Below are 15,954 nucleotides of genomic sequence, written 5' to 3'. Positions count from 1 at the left end.
GCTCCATGGTAGACCTTCTAGTGAGTTAACTATACATAGCTTTGAACTCAGGAAGAACGCTTCCAGTCGGTAGTCCTTCCGCTAGACAGCTCAAGCCTGCCATTCTTTCTCGGCACGCGGTACATGCATGCTCGAGGACTTGTACTACTTGCTCCTTCTTTTATGTCGTACCACCCCAAGCATTACTTCCAATACTATTGACATGTCCTTCTAGAACCTCCTTCTTAATTGACTTGGAGGATCTGAAGTTATCTCGGGCACCATCAGCAAGGTCACGGTTCAAGTGGCGACCCGCCAGCACTTAATATCAACGCTCCGTCCAACGGCTCCTAGGATGACCACTGGACAACCTTGGATAGCTACATCTTTGTACTCCACGCTGGTCATATCCGGGACGCTCTTCCTTGCCACTTCACTTCATCGTCTGTGCGCGGTTTCTGCTGGGTAGAGGATTACGAACCTCCTACGGGTGTAGCATTTTCCTTCCGTGCGTCTTACCATTGAGTTGGCCCCAATATCGACCTAGAGACTCGGATTCATGGAGGAGAGCTCGAGCCAGATCTGGTGACGGTCAAAAGGCCACAAACTCGACGCCTCCCATCCTTCGTCTTCAATCCTATTTCCCGTGTATCCCACGTGGCATCGTTACGTCAAACCTGCTGTTTTAGTTCCTTTCGAGACTTTTCGCCTCAGTTTATCATGGGCGACCGGAAAAGCAAGTCTTCATCCAAACTATCCAAATCGCAGCGCTCCAAGATGTCCTCCCCCACGTCTAGCAAATCGAATCTCACTGCACTATTCCGCGGTGCTTCAGTAGCCGGCGACGCAAAGCTTGTACGCTGCCCATCGGAGACCCTCGAACGATTACGACGCCTCAACGAAGCAGAAGTCATTACACTCTTTACACCCTTCGTACCACACCCTCCTTCCACATCACTAGCAAAGGATATGGATCCATTCGAGCCCTTGGGACGGGCACTACCACGACAAGTACGACATGTTCCTTATCGGCTGGACAATGGCATGACGGAAATACACACCGACTTCCTGCCTACCAGTGGAGCCATAGTGATTGTCATTTGCGCTACGGCCAGCGTCATCAATCATAACAAACAAGCCTTCGAGCAGCAGCTCAGATTCGCGAGAGATATCTCAAGGAGGATTGCAGAAGACGACTTGATCGCTGGCATTCCAGTCATATTGCTTCTTGTCGATAACGATGCCGTTGGACCAGCATATGTGAACGCCATGCAGGACATTCCAGCCCTCGTCACTCTCAACGACTACACCACGGCAGCACTCGCAAACGCTGTTGGTGTGCTTTTTGGAAAGTAATGCAGGCAGTGTTGGTAAATATCGATGTTGATGGAGTGTCATCCATTCTGCCTCTGGACCGCGGGTGGTGGCTATGTACGACCATGTATTTGTGTAGAAAGGTCTCGGTGTCCTGGCGGCTCAGTATGGATGTGCGTTGGGTGGTAAAGGTACGCGTTCTTTGGTGGATGATACTCGCATTGGTAGTTGTCTGATCGACCCTTTCGGTTCTGTTCTATAGCCGATGCACAACAGTGATAGTTGGCAATCCCGAACAATAATTCTAGAAGACTGTCTCGCATTCTACCGAGCGGCCTAAGCGGACCCCAGTAATCAATCTCAAACCTCGTCACCGGTACCAGAGCATGATGTTTCAACGCTCCACTCACCCGGTTTCTTATCATAGCCAACTATACATTCCATGTCTGTCAGGGTAGTAATACATGAAGTGATGTCACATGAGGCATGTCTGAGCTCAGCTATATGGAGTGGGAAATGTCATATAGCAAAGTATTAACATTAGTTTGGATTCTATGCCTATGCTCCTGCTTCAGCTAGAGACAGAGCCCGTCACAATATAGACTCACGTAACGCCAACACCGTCCCATGCAAATATGATAGTAGCCGACGTTATCAACGACAAGCCAAAATAAGCCAACAAATCCTAGAGCGGAAACCCTAGCAACAGTACTCCAACGCGTTGCAACGCGGCACGCTCCACCCGCACGCTCAACGCCGCAATTCATGCATGCGTCGAGTTCAGCTCGCCCCTTTCTCATTTCTAATAAATCAACACCAATGGTATTCACACCTCGTTAGTCAATAGCTTTCTGCGACTCTTAGAGTGCTAGGGCCTATGGGTCCATGATGCCCCTCCCCTGGCCCGCCAATGCACCTCCAAGCCCGTTTTGAGGCAGAAGTGCATTAGGCGACAGGCTTGACGCTACGACCTGTTGTCCGACTTTCTGCGCGCTCGCGGCGAGCGTGTCTTCGTTGCCGGAGAAGTAATAGGATAGGCGTCTCGTGATGATGTTAAGGTGCTCGGGTAGGTAGAGCGAAGCGGCGATTATGAAGAGGGATAGGAGGAGGAATAATACAGAGTCTGCGAGTCCAATGTCAGCTGGTTGTTCGTCTCGCAGAGGTTGTCTGTAGAGTGGTGGGATAGGGGGTCGTGTCATCTTGTAGTAGGGCGGATGGGGTGATGGGTAGACGTACTGAAGATGAACTTCTCAGTCGATGTCAACATGTATAGCGAGAAGGTGACTTCGTATTGGTAACGCTTGCGCTGGAACCAGCGGAGGAGAGTAGCTGGGTAGAGCATTGCGGCGAAGAGGAGCGAGGCGGCTGCAGCAAGGAGAATGACGGTTGCGAAGGATGTAGAATCGACCATAGACACTCTCAGTCTACGCACAAGGCCAAACTATACAAGAAGAACGCCAAGACGCTCGATTTGTAGATGTTGCGCGACCAAAGTGTGTTTGCAATGGCGGAAGCACAACTCGATGGTCGGGAATTGCGGAAGTCGGGGGCGCCATTCTGGCTCAAGGACCTGACCACTTTTTTGCCTACGGAGCAGGGATCAGGGCAACTAGCTGCTCCGGATTAATTCCACTCAATGCTATCATCGAAACTCATGCATGCAACGCGAATGCCCGCGAAGCTCGAGCGAATATTCTATGCGTCAATGCTATCGCGATGCCGAGGATATATCGTCTCCAGCCCTGACCTAGCATTAATGTCTATCCTCCCATCCTTCCTCCCACGGCTCTTCAGCATCCGCGTAACCACCACCAGTCTCCGCAATGCCGCCGCCCGCTCGTTCAGCACCTCTACACCCACGCTCTCCAAGTCCCTGCCCCCGCGCACGCCTCTCCTAGATGGCGACCTTATAGAAAACTTCCTCAAGGGCAGCGGCCCAGGCGGCCAGAAGATCAACAAGACGTCTTCTGCCGTGCAGCTCAAGCACATCCCCACCGGCATCGTAGTCAAGTACCAAGACACGAGGTCCCGGGAGATCAACAGGAAGATGGCGCGCAGGATCCTGCAGGATCGGATCGAGGAGATGGAGTTGGGGCAGGATGCTCGGACGAGGGTGCGGGCGAGGGAGAAGAGTAAGAAGAAGGCTAGTAGTGGGAAGAAGACTCGGAGGAAGTACAGGGCGCTTGCTGAGGGGGGGATGGGGGAAGCTGTGCAAGAGGATGGCGCTAATGAGGTAGAGGGCATTGAGGAACCTGTTGAGATTGAGGGAGCAGACGGACAAGCTGCGACGAAGCCAGCAGATGCTGAGGTGTTGGGCAAGGAAGGTCGATGAATGAACACTTGGACTGCACTGAAGGTACAAAGCAAATGAAGAAGACCATGCTCTGCAATCTTTCTTCTTTCGGGACTACTTTGTGTATATGACCTCTGATGACTACATCCCACTTTGTGCCTTGTAACAGTAAACATGTTGCTGGACCCTGGATAGCTTCAACTTTTTTGTGCTGTCATCTAGCAACTCCAAACTTATCTGAAAGCATCCAGCCTTACGTGTACAACACGACTTGGATCTGTTCAAAAATGTGTTTATGTACAACTGAACGTGACAGAATAGAGGTAGAGGCGTGGGTCGTCAGAGTGTGGTGCGGATTTAAATCTCCTCTGGAGGCTCTAGACATCAACCACTCTGCACAAGTGACAAGCCAACGAAGCTGTCAGTAAACTGGCAACTTTATTTCGGCGAAGCTATAAGTAACTTAGGAATAGCCTTCCCCTCCTCCACCTCCACCTCCACCCGACCTGTTCAGCATTAAAAAAACCCTCAACCTCGACCTCGACCGTGAGGTCGAGGTTGAGGCTTTTTTCCAGCTACGCGTTGACAACAGATTCCATCATTTAGTCCTTCCCATACGCATACCCAGCAGTCAACGTTGATCTAAATCTTCTTCCTCGATCTCGAGCGCCAGGCTCGAGAATCAATGAAAAAGGTAAAAAGCACAATGTGCAGACCAGCAAAAATTGCCCCGCCGAGATTCCCGAAGGAAGCTCGTGTTGCCCCAGATACCCCGCTGTGCAATGGAGATCAGGACAACAGACCACTAGATGCTTGAGCTCAGTGAGTCGCAAGAAGGTCTATTGTTGTTAGTAGTTGCAAACGTAGGGGGTGGGGGGAAAGGAGCTCACAAGTATAATTTTGTAAGCCCGCGAGTGCGAGTTATTTTATATGCGATGGAGGATGGCGCGTGCACCACATCACGGGGTCGCTTAATTAGCGTCGGCGGGATGACCTCGGGACCTCAGCACCGAAGATGACCCGTGTCTTGACTAAGCAAATTGTCAGCGAAGGGTGGACTCCTGCTAGTTGCGAAGAACATAGGAAACTATAGAGGACGCTTGGTTTACCCCTGCCGAGGTCGATTGGTTCTCTAGTTGCCGTCGTTGCAACGAGTTGTCGGGCGTGTTCGTACATACTCTGTTAGACGCAAAAAGAGCCCCATTCAGTCTCGCATCTTGTAACGAGGATGTATTCACACACTTTTGTTATGCCACTGGATGGTTGCAAAATATATTGAAGCTAATCAGGACCAACTTTCAAACTAGCAAGGCCTCCAATCCATGCTGCTATCGCAATTCGTGGGTATCAATGTATCAGCCCACATGTCCATTCCATGTCACTCATCACACTAGTAGACCTCCCTTCCTCTCTTCCTCCCTCCACCAGCTACAAGCAATTTCACGGATTTGGTTATGCCAAGAAGGGATTGTGCCATCGCCAGGAACTAGAGGAGCGCAAAGGCTACCCCAGCCAACGCAACCACAAAAGACACACCCACTCCATTCATCGCGGGTGACGCGGCATTCGTAGTCTGTTGGGGTGGTGCTGAGCTGGTCGCATTCGGTCTCTGGCTTGACCTCGAAGGGGCAGGAGTGTCCAGAGAGCCAGTCGAGAGGGGGGTCTCTCCTGCGGGAATAGACAGGTTACCTGTCGCTGAGGATAGCAACGGGTCCGTGATGATGGACGCAATTGAAGTGGGTTCAGGTGTCACTCCTGGAGGAGTAGAGAGGTTGCCTGTCACTGAAGAACGGAGAGGGTTCGTCAAGATTGGACCGACTGAAGTTGGCTCAGGCGTCTCGCCAGGTGGGATGCTCATCAAGCTATCCGAGGGCAACGTTGTTGAGCCTTGCAAAGATTAGCAAACGCACAAAAGGCAGTTAGAGATGTTTTGGTTACTCACACACAGGGCATGGCTCCATAATGCAGACCTCATAGCAAGGCGTAGTCGTCAACGTACCAGGAACAGATGTCTGGATGGTGAAGGGTCCCTCGGTCGTCGGAACTGGGCTGATGGAGACAGATGTGACGACACTGGGGGTGTCTTGACCAGCAACAGCGCTAGCTAGAAGTAGCAACGCGGGAGCCAACATAGAGGCGACCATGGCTGTTGTAAAGACTTGAAGATGATATCTGAGTCCGGAGTCTTCGAAATAGAAAGCCTAGTTGTAATCACACAGGAATGTAGAAGACAGAAAGCGCCTTTAAACAGGGCTTTGATCGTGGCCCGGGGACGCGTTTGCCTACTTTCTGCTTCTCGGCGCTCCGCTGTGAGTGGTGGGGTCTCGTGGGAGATCTACGCTCCTTCCCGCTACAGCACAGCTTCCTCTCACCCCCATCACCGTGCGAAACACTGCACCACCAATCGCCCCCAAGCATTGTTCTACCAAGCCTCCACCATGACGTCCCTCGCAAACTCGAAACCAGCCATCGTCCCGTCCCCGCTGCAATCCTTCGTATCAGACCCTGCCCCGCTTACAAGTACTACGCACCTTCCGAATGAGCAGTCGCTTGCCCGACAGATACTGCACAACCTCCAGTACCAGCATTACTGGACGGACCTGCAGGTGCACACGCATTCGCCCGTCACCAACGAGCCTCTACCCCGCCCGCTGGTCTCTGGCTTGTCGGCGCAGCGCCTCTATGTGCATCCCGATGAACAAGTCGAGCTGCTGAAGAAGGCCGACAGCCGCAAGAAAGCAGGCGAGAGCAACACATTGGATGTCAAGGCACAGCCAGAGCGCGAATGGATTCTGCCTACCCGGTTGAACGAGAAATGGACGCTGCGCAGACTGGCCGCCGTCTTCGACGCCATCAGCATGGTTCCGCCGGCCTTTGAAGCCTCTGCACCCGAGCAAGAAACCCCAGCCAACCCTTGGAGGACTACAAAGAGAGTGGTATTGGGCACAGTAGACTCTGACAGCACCGTCGTCTACTATATCGTCCATGACGGGATTGTCAAACCTCGACAGAACTGAGCATGACTCATACTGTCTATCTTCTTAGAAGCATATGTTAAGGCGAACAAGCCCAAGAATGCGACCTGAAGACACCAAACTCACGCGTGGTCTTGGATGAAGGCACCAGGATCACCTGTTGATGAAACAAAACTATCAGTTGCTATCATACGCCGACTAACTAACGTGCGTTACCAGCGGCGATCACCCTCTAAGGAATGGAAGGGTAGATCATGTCTCCTGGCTTCGGCATCTCGTAGAAGCGACTCATGTCTACCTCCTTCTCCGGCGGCAACTGGTTCGCTTCTGCCCACGACCTGATCGACTCATAATCGCGACATCGGTGTTTGGTGTTGAAGTCAACAAATGGCATCGGGTGTGGCACGTCTTCTGGCTGCCACCAAACCTGTCCGAGCACTCCCACGTCGGGATTGCACATCAGTACCTGCCTCAAGATGTCCAAGCAGTGCGTTGTATGAACGCGCACAATGTATTCGCTGTTCACGAACGGGCCGTCTTTTTTGGCGAGATAGTAGTCGTAGTTCCAATGGAGCGTCTTGCGCAGCAGATCCTGCCATATGTAAATACATTTCCTGTGGCATCTCACTCTGGCACTTACCAGGCAATGTAGGTGATGTAGCCCTTCGACATTTCCCGGAAACCCACCACCGTACTCTTGACTGACCTTTACTTGGTCGTGGCGCAGCCCCGTCGCTTCTGCTTCGTCCAGCGGAACAACGACGCTTCGATCTAGAAATCTTATTTAGATATTACTTTACTCTGTTAACTTTGCGACTTACAATTCACGCCCAGAGCCTCCCATGCAGCATCTACTTCTGGTCCCGCTGACTGTCGATAGACATTCTCATGCAGAAAGCTCCCGTTGAACAGCTGCGTATGCCAATTCGGCTTCACCTCCTTGACGACCGGCGCTACACTGATTAGCCAGAACTCAGCAGTACCCCTTCACACTCACAATATAGCGAAACATGATGCAAGCAAAAGTCGTCCGCATTGGCTACGAATGTAGTCTTGTGAACGCTGTAAGCTATCCACAGTGCGGCGCCGAGATATACAAAAGTGCAAAGCAAGAGGGTCTTCACGGCCACCTGGATATCACGGTTGGAACGATCGAGAGCGGGTATCTTGAGGGGCAATGAAGTTGTTGAGGAAGAAGAGGGCAAGAGCGTGTCGCTGTCAAGGCTCTCCGCGTCGTGCTGCGGCAGGCGCGTATGCTTAGGACGGGAGCGAAAGAGGTCGGTGAACATTGTGGGCGATACACCCCAGAACATGGAGGTCTGATCGGGCTTCACGAGGAGGAACGAAGCCAGACGAGGCCACAGTGTTTGGAGATTCTCCGGTGCGAGAACCAGGCTTCATCAATTGCACGCCATGCGCGGTCGTTATGCCGAAATCTTTGTCCACAGCCATTGACTTTCACAGATTACCTATCAGGTACACCCAGTTTTCGAATAGACTGTGAGTACTACAACATCTGGCGGGTATCACGGGAAGGTGCGTCGTGGCACACTTCAGATGTGCCACGCACGTTTCCCGTTGGACGCTGAAGCCGTTTCCCACTACAAATACCATAAGATGCATCCTATCACACCAAACCAGCTGGATTACGACAACGGGATCGGGAGTGGGTGTTGCGCTCGTAGATTGCTATTGCAACGTAATGCGGGGAGCTTAGTATGCCAGTTTACCTCAACACTGACTAGTGAACAGGTGAGCAAATGGTCTCGCCTTTCGTCGTCCACACATCATGACGATCGATTGTACGATATACAATCAACACTCTGTTTAGTTGGACGTGTTTTTACACAAGGCCCCATCTGTACCAGCACAAATTAGTCCTGCACGTATCATCCTCAGTCGACTTCCCGGGAGCTCAGGAGTAGCGATAAGGTTTGTTTGCTCAATGGGCAGATGGCCGGCTTCCCTTTGCAACTTCCAACGTGGCTCCAAAGAATTCAGGAACAACTTCATCTCGAGGTAACCTGTGCCTTTGGGCGACATGGAGCATTGGTTCTCATTGCATTGTATAGAGCGGCGCCCACTGTGACTACTATGAGCTGTACAGCAGAGCGCAGAAATGCGTTGTTTGTATACTCACCAGTCCCACCTCACGCCATGTTCGCTATGATCGACTCATAGCTCGCAATCGCTGGCTGTATTTCACACACAAGAGTGTCTACAAAAGGTGACTTCTGTGGCCAAGGTAGTCTGTCATCACGACCCAGTTCATCATCAACGGGTACTGAGACTCCAAATCGCTTCCACTTCATAGCACAATTCCACTTCCACCATGCATTTCGAACTCGTTCTCGCCAGTCTAGCGGCCTTCGCTGCGGCTGTTCCGGTCGAAATGGCTCACGATGGCAGCTACGGCTCATACGCGCCATACGCAGGGTACAACCCCTACTCCAGCGCAGTCGAGCAGGAGGCTGCTAAGATGCAGAATGGTAGCACTCCACATCCAACTCTAGCTTGAACAACATCACTGATTGCCTTTTACAGAAGCTATGAACATGAAGCGCGATGGCAACATGGGCCAAGCCAGCGACATCAAGTACTTGAGCTACACGCCGTACGCGCTCTACGGGCCGTACTCTGCGGCAGTCGACTCTGCGGCGGCGATGATGGAAGAGATGGACAAGGCCACGAAGCGCGACAACATGATGATGGATAACGCCATGATGGCGACGAAGGGAGAGGAACTTGCTAACCCGGCGTCGCCCTACGACCCGATGGCCCAAGAGAAGCGCGACATGCTGATGACGGACTCCATGATGCTCGACCCCATGACTGCCACTGCCACGGACGATATGAAGCGCGATGTGAACCATCCTGATGCAGCGGAGATGGCGTCTTCCCCTGACTCTGCGGCTGCCGGTACACTGCCTAATAACTGGTATGGGAAATACGAGTAGGTCTGCAGAGCTGTTGGTTGCTAGTCAGCTTATATCATTGCTAACGTGGCGGCAGTCCGTATACCGACTATGGCAACTATCCCGGTATGGCTGAGTAGACTTGGGCTGAGGCTCGAGGGATGGACTACGTGCGGCAGATTCTGATGCTGCTGCGAGTAAAGGGGGCTGGCTGGCTGGTGATGAGAGTATGGCGGGTCGTTGGAACAAGGATCAAGTGATGATCAAGTCGCTCGTTTGGTAGAATCTTGATGAATGAAGAATGTCGCTCCTTGAATGTGTGGTCATGCTCAACGTGCTGGAACTAATTCATGGTGACCGTGCATTTGATGAACTATTCTGAGGGTACAGTTTAATCACGGTGGATGGCATATGTGACTTCTCGCTGCGGTTTTTTTAAGAAAGATGACAAGCAGATCAATCGAGTAATGCTTACATGCCCCTGGTATCTTACATGGAGAATGTATGCACTTGACCCTCTTGTCATCGTGGGTAAGTGAGTCAGTCATACAATATGAAAAGTGCTGAATATTACCCCGACAGGCAGCAACATGTATGTTCCATCCATGTGTGGCGCGGGTGTAAACAGCGACTAGAATGATATCGCGGCGTGGCTGTTAAGGCGTCAAGTATTGTCTGGTTACTAAGGGCTTTACGTTTGGCCTTACTGTCGAGGCTGTTTATTCCACACATGGCGATAAGAACCATATAGACGTTATATACACCCCACTATTGCAGACCCACAGCTCGACATGCAGGTGGTACAGTACAGTAGCATCGGGGAGGCACCTCAACCTTGGAAGGTGTTGATAGGCTAGTTCCAAACGGGTGAGACAAGAAGGCGTTGAAGAGTTCCGGAGTGCGCGGGCGCCTGATCTGCGGTTCCAAGATCTGCTGCCGACTTCCCCAGCCTGTCGCGTGCAAACAGACAGGCCTACCCCATGATTTCGTGTCTGGTAAGCCTGTCTATCTTTCCTCGCATGACATGGCGCTGCATGCGTTGGGAGACGAGTGTACGGACGAACGGGCCAGCTGCAACCGCGTGCACGCCGGATCAGGTCCGGCTGGGAAGAGGATTCGCTCTGATAGACGAGTGGATGACGAGGAATTTGCAGGTAATTTGTGTAAAGGCATGTTTTGATGTGATGGCGGTGAGGGTTGCACAGGAGCTGGTGGAGCGAGAGCAGGTTGGCGATGAGAGATGTGGAGACTACTACCCAGGTGAAGTTCTGGCTAAATCAAGTATTCATATGGTGGAAGAAGAGAGAGAGCCAGGACCCTCGCAGCTGGCTCGACAAGGACCTGTTCGCTGTAAGGCCCAAACGGATGAGCAGGAAATCGAGCCAGAAGAGGGAACAAAGTCCTGAGCTGCAAGATATGGTTGCGAGGAGGGGCCGTGCTTCTAGAAAGAAGAAGCATCTGAGCGAAGGGGCATCCTGGTGTCGCTCGAATCAACGCAACTTGACAGACAACTAAAACTAAGTTACAACGTTGTTACGGAACAATTGCCCGACGCCTGAAACGCCTTCTCCCGGCGGCTTCTACGTGGGTCCTCCAAATGGAATTCTCGCCCAATGTGTGTTTGTGCGTGCTCGTGATGGGCTGGAAGCGGACATTTAGAAGGTGGTGAGGTTAGGCGATCGGCGGATGGGCAGCGGCTCTAGCGAAGTCGGAGATTACAACGGTCGCGCAGTGGAATGAATGTGGAAATAGAGGGAAATATAGAAATATAGGAAATATGGGTTAATGGGGTTGATGACAGCCTCATATGCATATGCAGCGCGTGGCCTCACATCTGGAGGCAGCACCCCGCAAAAGGGCCATTAGTAGGCGAGGGACCCGCCGCCGCCTTGTATCCATGCTCTCGTCGTGACAGGCAACCTGTGGAGCAGTACAGACATTTACTCTAGATGAGTGAGGCCGCTTGAACAATCAGCAGCGGTCACGGGGTCTCTGGCGGGCCGAGGGCTTCTAGTCCCGAGGCTGCTTTGTGATGTCTGAATAATCATAGTCTAGGTCGCAGACTACGAGGGTGGCCCATGTGGGGAGAGACAGGATTGCGCCTCTGCTACGGCCACTCTACGGCCTGTCCACAAGTGCGCCGACGAGGTTCAAGTTAATCGGACCTCGACGGCTGAGGAGGGCTGCGAATCCTGTCGGCGCTATTATACATGCAAGCTATGCTCCCGTCCCCTTCCCCTGTGCATACGACATGGGATGGATTGCGGGTGCGGTCATAGTCTATGTCAACGAGCGAGCGAGCGGGCGGGCGCCCACTTGGACCCGGGCGTCGTGCCTACATCACTGCCTGTCATCGTTGAGCCTTTCCTTTGCCTCTGCCTTTGCTTCTGCCCGAGTCGTCTCCGCTGCTCCTTTGTGCTCTCTCTTTCTCTTGCGTGCTCACCTGCCTGTTCTTCCCCACATCAAGCTGCGAGAGCCCTACCGGTACTAGATATACACGCTAGCGCCCCCACAGCTTCGACTTGACCATCCACCACCCCCGATTTCAACGCACCACGCCGAGACTCGACGCTTGCACTAGCCTGCCATGTGGTCTTGCGCCTTGCTTTGTACGAGTACATGACCAAAAAAAGAAACAGCACAAGTCCGACTTCGATGTAAAGCTGCTGTACGCTTCGCGGCAGCATAGAGACGCAAGCGTCGAGAGAATGGCCGACGCCGGCGCAAGCGCAACCACCATGGCCACGCCCTCGCACCCCCATTTCGACCACGACGACGCCCTCACACTGAACGAATACGGCCTGCCTGAGCTCCGAGCCTCCCCGAACCCCATTGGGACCAGCCCAGCCAACATCATGTCGACCTTTGCCGACTTCGACATGGCATTCGCCCAGACGGACAGATTCAGTGCCGCCTTTGATGAGGTCCAGCCCAAGATGGAGACTGGTTATGGAGAGGACAGAGGAAGCGTGGGCAATCTGAGCGAGGAGAATCTCGCCAGCGTGCGTGTACATAGGATGAGCATCGGGGCGAGTCCGCGGAACATGTTGCACGACGGGAACAACACCAGTCCCGAGAGCGCGCCTACGCTTGGCCTGCTAGCCATAGGAGACATGAGCGAGGCGACTGCCCTTGCCATGAAGCTCAGCGGAAACGACGGCACCGATCACTCCACCACATCGAGAAGGAGCAAAGATGACACCCAGGACCCGCCACTGTGGAGCGAGATGAAGACAAAGGCTGGCAAGGAGAGGAAGAGGCTGCCACTCGCATGCATCGCCTGTCGGCGGAAGAAGATTCGCTGCTCGGGCGAGAAGCCAGCCTGCAAGCACTGTCTGAGGAGCAGAATACCGTGCGTCTACAAGGTCACCACCAGAAAGGCAGCACCAAGAACAGACTACATGGCCATGCTGGACAAGCGGCTGAAGCGCATGGAGGACCGTGTTGTCAAGCTGATACCCAAGGAGAGCTTGCCTTCGGTCGCCAATGTGGGCAGGTCTGTGGTCAAACCCGCCATTCCGGGAGCCCCGCCCAAGACCCCAACCACCAAGAAGCGCGCAGCAGAAGAAGCTTTTGGCAGCGAGCTGGACGATTGGTCTAGATCGAAAGGAGCAGATCCGGACACCTCCGCAGGACCAGGGTCTCGCGGAAAAGAATCTTACGACACCAAGCTTCTAACCGATGGTGCCGAGAGCTTACCATCGAGAGAAATCCAAGAGCATCTGGCCGAAGTCTACTTCGACTACGTCTACGGTCAGAGCTACCCGCTTCTCCACAAGCCGAGCTTTATGAGGAGATTGGCAGCTGGCACAGTGCCGCCAGTACTCCTACTAGCCATGTGTGCCATATCCGCGCGTTTCTCCACACATCCTCAATTACGGTCGGAGCCGTGCTTCTTACGAGGCGACAACTGGGCAGAGCGGGCGCGGGAGATTGCACTCAAACGATACGACTCGCCCAACATTACAATTCTCATCGTTTACCTACTACTAGGACTTCACGAGTTCGGCACATGTCAAGGCGGGCGGAGTTGGATGTTTGGGGGTATGGCGCAGCGGATGGCGTACGCTCTGCAACTACACAAGGAGAACGAATACGATCCGCTCGTTAGCGAGGCCGACAGGAAACCATTGAGTGCGACAGATCGTGAGATTCGACGGCGGACTATGTGGTCATGTTTCCTCATGGACCGCTTCAACTCGTCAGGAACCGATCGACCGCTGTTCGTACACGAGCAGTACGTCGAAGTGCAATTACCTGTCAAAGAACATTTATATATCCACGAAATCCATGCGCCAACAGAGAATCTAGAAGGTAACGTGCCAAATCCGGTCCCACCAGACAGCGGTCAACTAGCGAATTCACGCGACAACATGGGTGTCTCAGCATACACCATAAGGCTGGTGTGCATATGGGGCAAGGTTATCAAGTACGTGAATCTAGGTGGCAAGGAGCGTGAAGCAGAACCAATGTGGTCGTCGGATTCAACCTACCACAAAATTAGGAAGGAGGCCAGAGAGTTCAAGGTGTCGCTGCCTGAAATGCTTGTATACACTCCAGAAAACCTCAAGAGCCACGCTATTGGCAAGACGGCAAACTCTTTCCTTTACCTCCATATCTTATGGCAACAGGTAATGCTCTTTATGCATCGCTTCGCCCTACCGTCAACAGCAGGCAGTCGGCCACCAAAAGACATGCCGCACGACTTCCTCACCGAGTCCGCCCGCACTGCGCTCGATGCTGCGAACCAGATTTCAATGCTCATCAACGAGGCCATGGATCACAATGTCGTGGCACCGTTCGCCGGTTATTCTGCCTTCTTCTCCTCGACTGTCCATGTCCATGGCGTCTTCTCAAAGAACCCAAAACTCGAGACGCAGTCAAAAAAGTACCTTGCTTACAACGTAAAGTACTTGACCAAGATGAAGAAGTATTGGGGCATGTTTCACTACATTGCAGAGAACTTGAAGGAACTGTATCGACAACACGCAGACGCACAGCTCAAGGGGCCGAACGTGACAGGGGACAAGAAGAAGGGTAGCATCTTCCAGTACGGGGACTGGTTCGACAGATACCCACATGGCGTTTCGAAGACAGACTACGAAGATGCAGCTGAATCAACTCCGAACGAGCCGGGTACCGACGCTGTCCTGGGCCAGAAGAGCGACCTCCAGAGTGTCGAAGAGTTCTTCGCGTCGCTATCGCCACCGACCAAGGCCGACCAGCAACGCAAGCAAGCCCGCAAGAACAAGTCAAAGTCTGTCTCAAAATCTGACGCCCCAACCTCAGTGCATACAGATTCCCCACACATGCAACGGCCTAACAACCTGAGCCAACCAAGACACCCAGCGCGCCTCCAGCCGCAGCAACAGATGAGCCAAGCCAACTTGGCTTCCCAAGACGCGATAGAAGCAGCTATCGCCGCTGGATTTGACCCTGCAGCGCTCTTCGCACAACAAGCACAAGCACAAGCACAACACCAACACACACCCTCCCAACAATTCATGGCCGAGTTCGCAGGACATCATCCCCATCAGCACCATCAACACCACAGCAACCTCCCCATGCTCAACACGTCGCCCACCATCGTCCACCCGGGCCACCAAATGGACATGTCGCCCTTCCCTGACCTATCCGCCGACTTCAACAACGCCTTTTGGAATCTCGAAGCCATGGGTATGGCTAACAATAACTTCTTCGATCCCATGAGCAGTTACTTTGTACCGTTCAATGTCGAGCCTCCCACCATGGGTGATGACGGTGCGTTTGCACAGGCCAATGCCGAGGCGTACGGTTTTGCCCTCGGCGCTGGGACGCCGGTGGATCTCGATATGATGCATGGGCATGGCGGGGGTGTGCCGCGGGGGCATCGATCGAGTATTAGCGGGAGGCCACAGGCACAGAGGAGGGGGACGGGGAGTGGATTGGACTGATTGGAGTTCAATGGAGTTGAGTTGCGTTCGATTTAGCGGGGGCGTCTTTGGGAGGCTTTTGACTTGTAGTCGACAGTTTGCATGTTCAACCTGCGAATGTTAGGGATACGGGTATACCACGGCGCTGTAGAGGCGTACGACGGAACGAAAGCAAGTGCTATTGTTGTTGGTGTTTGTATATACTGTCGTCTGCGACGGTTAGATGTACTGACCTTGTTACGTATGTAAGCTGAAGCTCTGTTCACGCCGTCGAATGTTGGCGATGGATTGCCATTGGTTGTACTTTGTAGTCTACCTCTCTTCTGATATTTGATGATCTGCTGTTTTCACGTTGACAGTATTGCTTGGGCTCATATCCGTTCTCGACCTTCGTCCTGTGCGGCCTTTTTCTTTAGAGCATCATCTCATGACCCTATCGACCGAAGGTAAGATCTGGGCGGACATGGAAGAGTACGCTCAGTAGTGAGAAGAAAATGCAAAAAGCTCATAGCGCTCTCTGCACTAAAAACATAAGCAAAGCGAAAACTGCGTAGATGATTTCCAAA

The 15,954-nt window shown here is 52.9% G+C and overlaps 8 protein-coding genes across 8 annotated transcripts; 5 read left to right on the top strand and 3 right to left on the bottom strand.

Annotated features, from left to right (window-relative positions):
* Positions 1-756: 756 nt before the first annotated feature.
* Positions 757-1,335, top strand: K460DRAFT_405040 (uncharacterized protein; the record flags this gene model as incomplete). Its single annotated transcript, XM_040936794.1, has 1 exon — positions 757-1,335. One exon carries the CDS (start codon positions 757-759, stop codon positions 1,333-1,335), a length of 579 nt encoding a protein of 192 aa, XP_040787319.1.
* An 833-nt stretch (positions 1,336-2,168) lies between these two features.
* Positions 2,169-2,704, bottom strand: K460DRAFT_405039 (uncharacterized protein; the record flags this gene model as incomplete). Its single annotated transcript, XM_040936793.1, has 2 exons — positions 2,169-2,416; positions 2,530-2,704. 2 exons carry the CDS (start codon positions 2,702-2,704, stop codon positions 2,169-2,171), a joined length of 423 nt encoding a protein of 140 aa, XP_040787318.1.
* Positions 2,705-3,040: 336 nt separating this feature from the next.
* K460DRAFT_365716 (uncharacterized protein) lies at positions 3,041-3,837 on the top strand. Its single transcript, XM_040933232.1, has one exon. The coding sequence runs from the start codon at positions 3,050-3,052 to the stop codon at positions 3,623-3,625; it is 576 nt and encodes a 191-aa protein (XP_040787317.1). The 5' UTR covers positions 3,041-3,049; the 3' UTR covers positions 3,626-3,837.
* Positions 3,838-4,779: 942 nt separating this feature from the next.
* On the bottom strand, positions 4,780-5,879 carry K460DRAFT_416133 (uncharacterized protein). The gene is made up of 2 exons (XM_040937773.1): positions 5,529-5,879; positions 4,780-5,473 (listed from the first exon to the last, which is right to left on the bottom strand). The coding sequence occupies exons 1-2, from the start codon at positions 5,728-5,730 to the stop codon at positions 5,073-5,075; spliced, it is 603 nt and encodes a 200-aa protein (XP_040787316.1). The 5' UTR covers positions 5,731-5,879; the 3' UTR covers positions 4,780-5,072.
* A 145-nt stretch (positions 5,880-6,024) lies between these two features.
* Positions 6,025-6,603, top strand: K460DRAFT_284434 (uncharacterized protein; the record flags this gene model as incomplete). The annotated part of the gene is made up of 1 exon (XM_040928735.1): positions 6,025-6,603. One exon carries the CDS (start codon positions 6,025-6,027, stop codon positions 6,601-6,603), a length of 579 nt encoding a protein of 192 aa, XP_040787315.1.
* A 190-nt stretch (positions 6,604-6,793) lies between these two features.
* Positions 6,794-7,850, bottom strand: K460DRAFT_285110 (uncharacterized protein; the record flags this gene model as incomplete). Its single annotated transcript, XM_040928785.1, has 4 exons — positions 6,794-7,153; positions 7,202-7,332; positions 7,383-7,519; positions 7,555-7,850. 4 exons carry the CDS (start codon positions 7,848-7,850, stop codon positions 6,794-6,796), a joined length of 924 nt encoding a protein of 307 aa, XP_040787314.1.
* An 816-nt stretch (positions 7,851-8,666) lies between these two features.
* K460DRAFT_97904 (uncharacterized protein) lies at positions 8,667-9,651 on the top strand. The gene is made up of 3 exons (XM_040938853.1): positions 8,667-9,050; positions 9,106-9,518; positions 9,574-9,651. Exons 1-2 carry the CDS (start codon positions 8,894-8,896, stop codon positions 9,516-9,518), a joined length of 570 nt encoding a protein of 189 aa, XP_040787313.1. The 5' UTR covers positions 8,667-8,893; the 3' UTR covers positions 9,574-9,651.
* Positions 9,652-11,713: 2,062 nt separating this feature from the next.
* K460DRAFT_365708 (uncharacterized protein) lies at positions 11,714-15,759 on the top strand. The gene has a single exon (XM_040933231.1). It carries the CDS (start codon positions 12,185-12,187, stop codon positions 15,407-15,409), a length of 3,225 nt encoding a protein of 1,074 aa, XP_040787312.1. The 5' UTR covers positions 11,714-12,184; the 3' UTR covers positions 15,410-15,759.
* Positions 15,760-15,954: the final 195 nt, after the last annotated feature.

This window comes from Cucurbitaria berberidis (genome assembly GCF_010015615.1).
Source record: "Cucurbitaria berberidis CBS 394.84 unplaced genomic scaffold K460scaffold_3, whole genome shotgun sequence".
NCBI lineage: Eukaryota > Fungi > Ascomycota > Dothideomycetes > Pleosporales > Cucurbitariaceae > Cucurbitaria > Cucurbitaria berberidis.
The sequence above is the reverse complement of the archived record's forward strand: the minus strand, read 5'-3'. Positions and strand labels throughout refer to the sequence as shown.